This window comes from Papilio xuthus, unplaced genomic scaffold (genome assembly GCF_000836235.2).
Source record: "Papilio xuthus unplaced genomic scaffold, Pxut_1.1 DF827714.1, whole genome shotgun sequence".
Lineage (NCBI taxonomy): Eukaryota > Metazoa > Arthropoda > Insecta > Lepidoptera > Papilionidae > Papilio > Papilio xuthus.
In genome coordinates, this window is record NW_013530935.1 from 84,749 (window position 1) to 86,289 (window position 1,541).

At 72.4% G+C, this 1,541-nt stretch overlaps 1 protein-coding gene across 1 annotated transcript in view; it reads right to left on the bottom strand.

Annotated features, from left to right (window-relative positions):
• INTS7 (Integrator complex subunit 7) overlaps positions 1 to 1,541 on the bottom strand; it is a 4,932-nt gene that overhangs the window by 1,225 nt on the left and 2,166 nt on the right. The window contains exons 7-11 of the mRNA XM_013310355.1: positions 1,384 to 1,504; positions 1,083 to 1,294; positions 690 to 1,015; positions 240 to 618; positions 13 to 114 (exon numbers count right to left, since the gene is read on the bottom strand). Of these exons, the coding sequence (XP_013165809.1) occupies positions 13 to 114; positions 240 to 618; positions 690 to 1,015; positions 1,083 to 1,294; positions 1,384 to 1,504 (1,140 nt within the window). The remainder of the gene's footprint in view (positions 1 to 12; positions 115 to 239; positions 619 to 689; positions 1,016 to 1,082; positions 1,295 to 1,383; positions 1,505 to 1,541) is intronic.

Below are 1,541 nucleotides of genomic sequence, written 5' to 3' on the forward strand. Positions count from 1 at the left end.
AGCTCCTCCAGCGTGCGGGGTGCAGGGGGCGCCGCGCCCGCCTCGCCCTCGCCCGCCGCGCCGCCCCCCGCGCGCTCCAGGAACTGCGCCAGCTGAGCGAACGTGTGCTGCGAGCTGCGCGCCGCACGCACTCGGAGTCAAGGAACGTTACATCGAATCGAAACGAGACTCGCTTCTAAGTTACAAGCGACCGGCGTAATAGGGAAGAGTGTGCGGAGTGCGACATGCGCAAAGGATACATGTGGAGGTGGTCGAGCGTGGAGTCGTCGGCGTGGAAGGCGGTGCGCGCGATGTGCGCGTAGCGCTGCGCCGCCGCGCCCGCCTGCCGCGCCGCCCGCCGCAGCGCCCCCGCCGCCGCGCCCGCGCGCCCGCTCGCCTCGCGCGCCGCCTGCGCCACCGCGGGCGGCGGCTGCGTGCACAGCGCGCGCGCGGCGGCGGCGGCGGCACCCAGCGCGGCCAGGGCGGCGGCGCGCGCGCTCATCCACGCGGCGGCGAGCGGCGTGCACGCGCTGCACCCCGCGCACCCCGCCGCGCACGCCGCGCCCGCGCCCCCGCCCGCGCCGCCCGCGTCCCCGCACGCCTCCCACAGCCCGCTGCACGCCTCCAGCCCGGAGATGCCTGCGGTGCGAGGATCGAGTTCGGAGGAGTGGCATGTGACGTGCCGCAAGGGTCGCGCGTCCCGAGCGTACCTTCCCGAAGCAGGCGCGCGTCGGCGTCGGCGGCGCGGTGCAGCGCGCTCAGCCAGCGCTGCGCCGCCTCGCTGGCCGCCTCGCCGCTCAGCCGGCGCAGCAGCTCCGCGGCCACCGCCTGGTGCCCGTACCTGAGCGCGGCGCGGGCGAGGCGGTAGCGCGTCCAGCCGTCGCGGGGGTGGGCGGCGTGCAGCACGCGGCGCTCCCAGCCGGTGCTGAGGCGCGCGCGCAGTCGTGCGGCGGCGCGCTCCTGGAACATCACCGTGCACACGAGCACCAGCATCGTGCCGTCGTCTTCGTCCTCGTCCTCCTCGCACCTCGCAGCGCTGACGACAAATATATAATTAACGTTTCGGAAGAAAGAAGCGCCGCGTTCAGAGAGGGCGCGCGTACCTCTCCCTGTTGAAGGCGCGCAGCAGTGCTGGCAGCGCGGGCGCCAGGTGGTGGGTGCAGCGCGCCGCCCCGCCTAGCGCCGCCAGCGCCTCCACCAGCGCCAGCGCGCGCCCGCGACCCTCGCCGCCCGCACCCGGCGCGTCCAGCTGGCCGGCCAGCGTGGCGGCGGTGCGCTCCGCGTACAGGCTCGGCTCCGCGATGCTCAGCTGCACCTGTGCAAGTTTACACGGAGAATATAACAGCAGACACGATGGTAAATTATTAACAATGAGCCGGAACGAGCGACTGAAGAAAAACTTACAAGGCAACGCAAGGCGATCCTCAAGGGTTTGATGTGTCCGGGCTGCTGTCCGGTGGCGATGACCAGCGACTCCAGCGCCAGCATCAGGTCGGACCCCTCCACCGGCAGACTCTCCTCGTAGCTGTAATACGAGTGGTTGCAGTGAGGGTGAAGGCGGG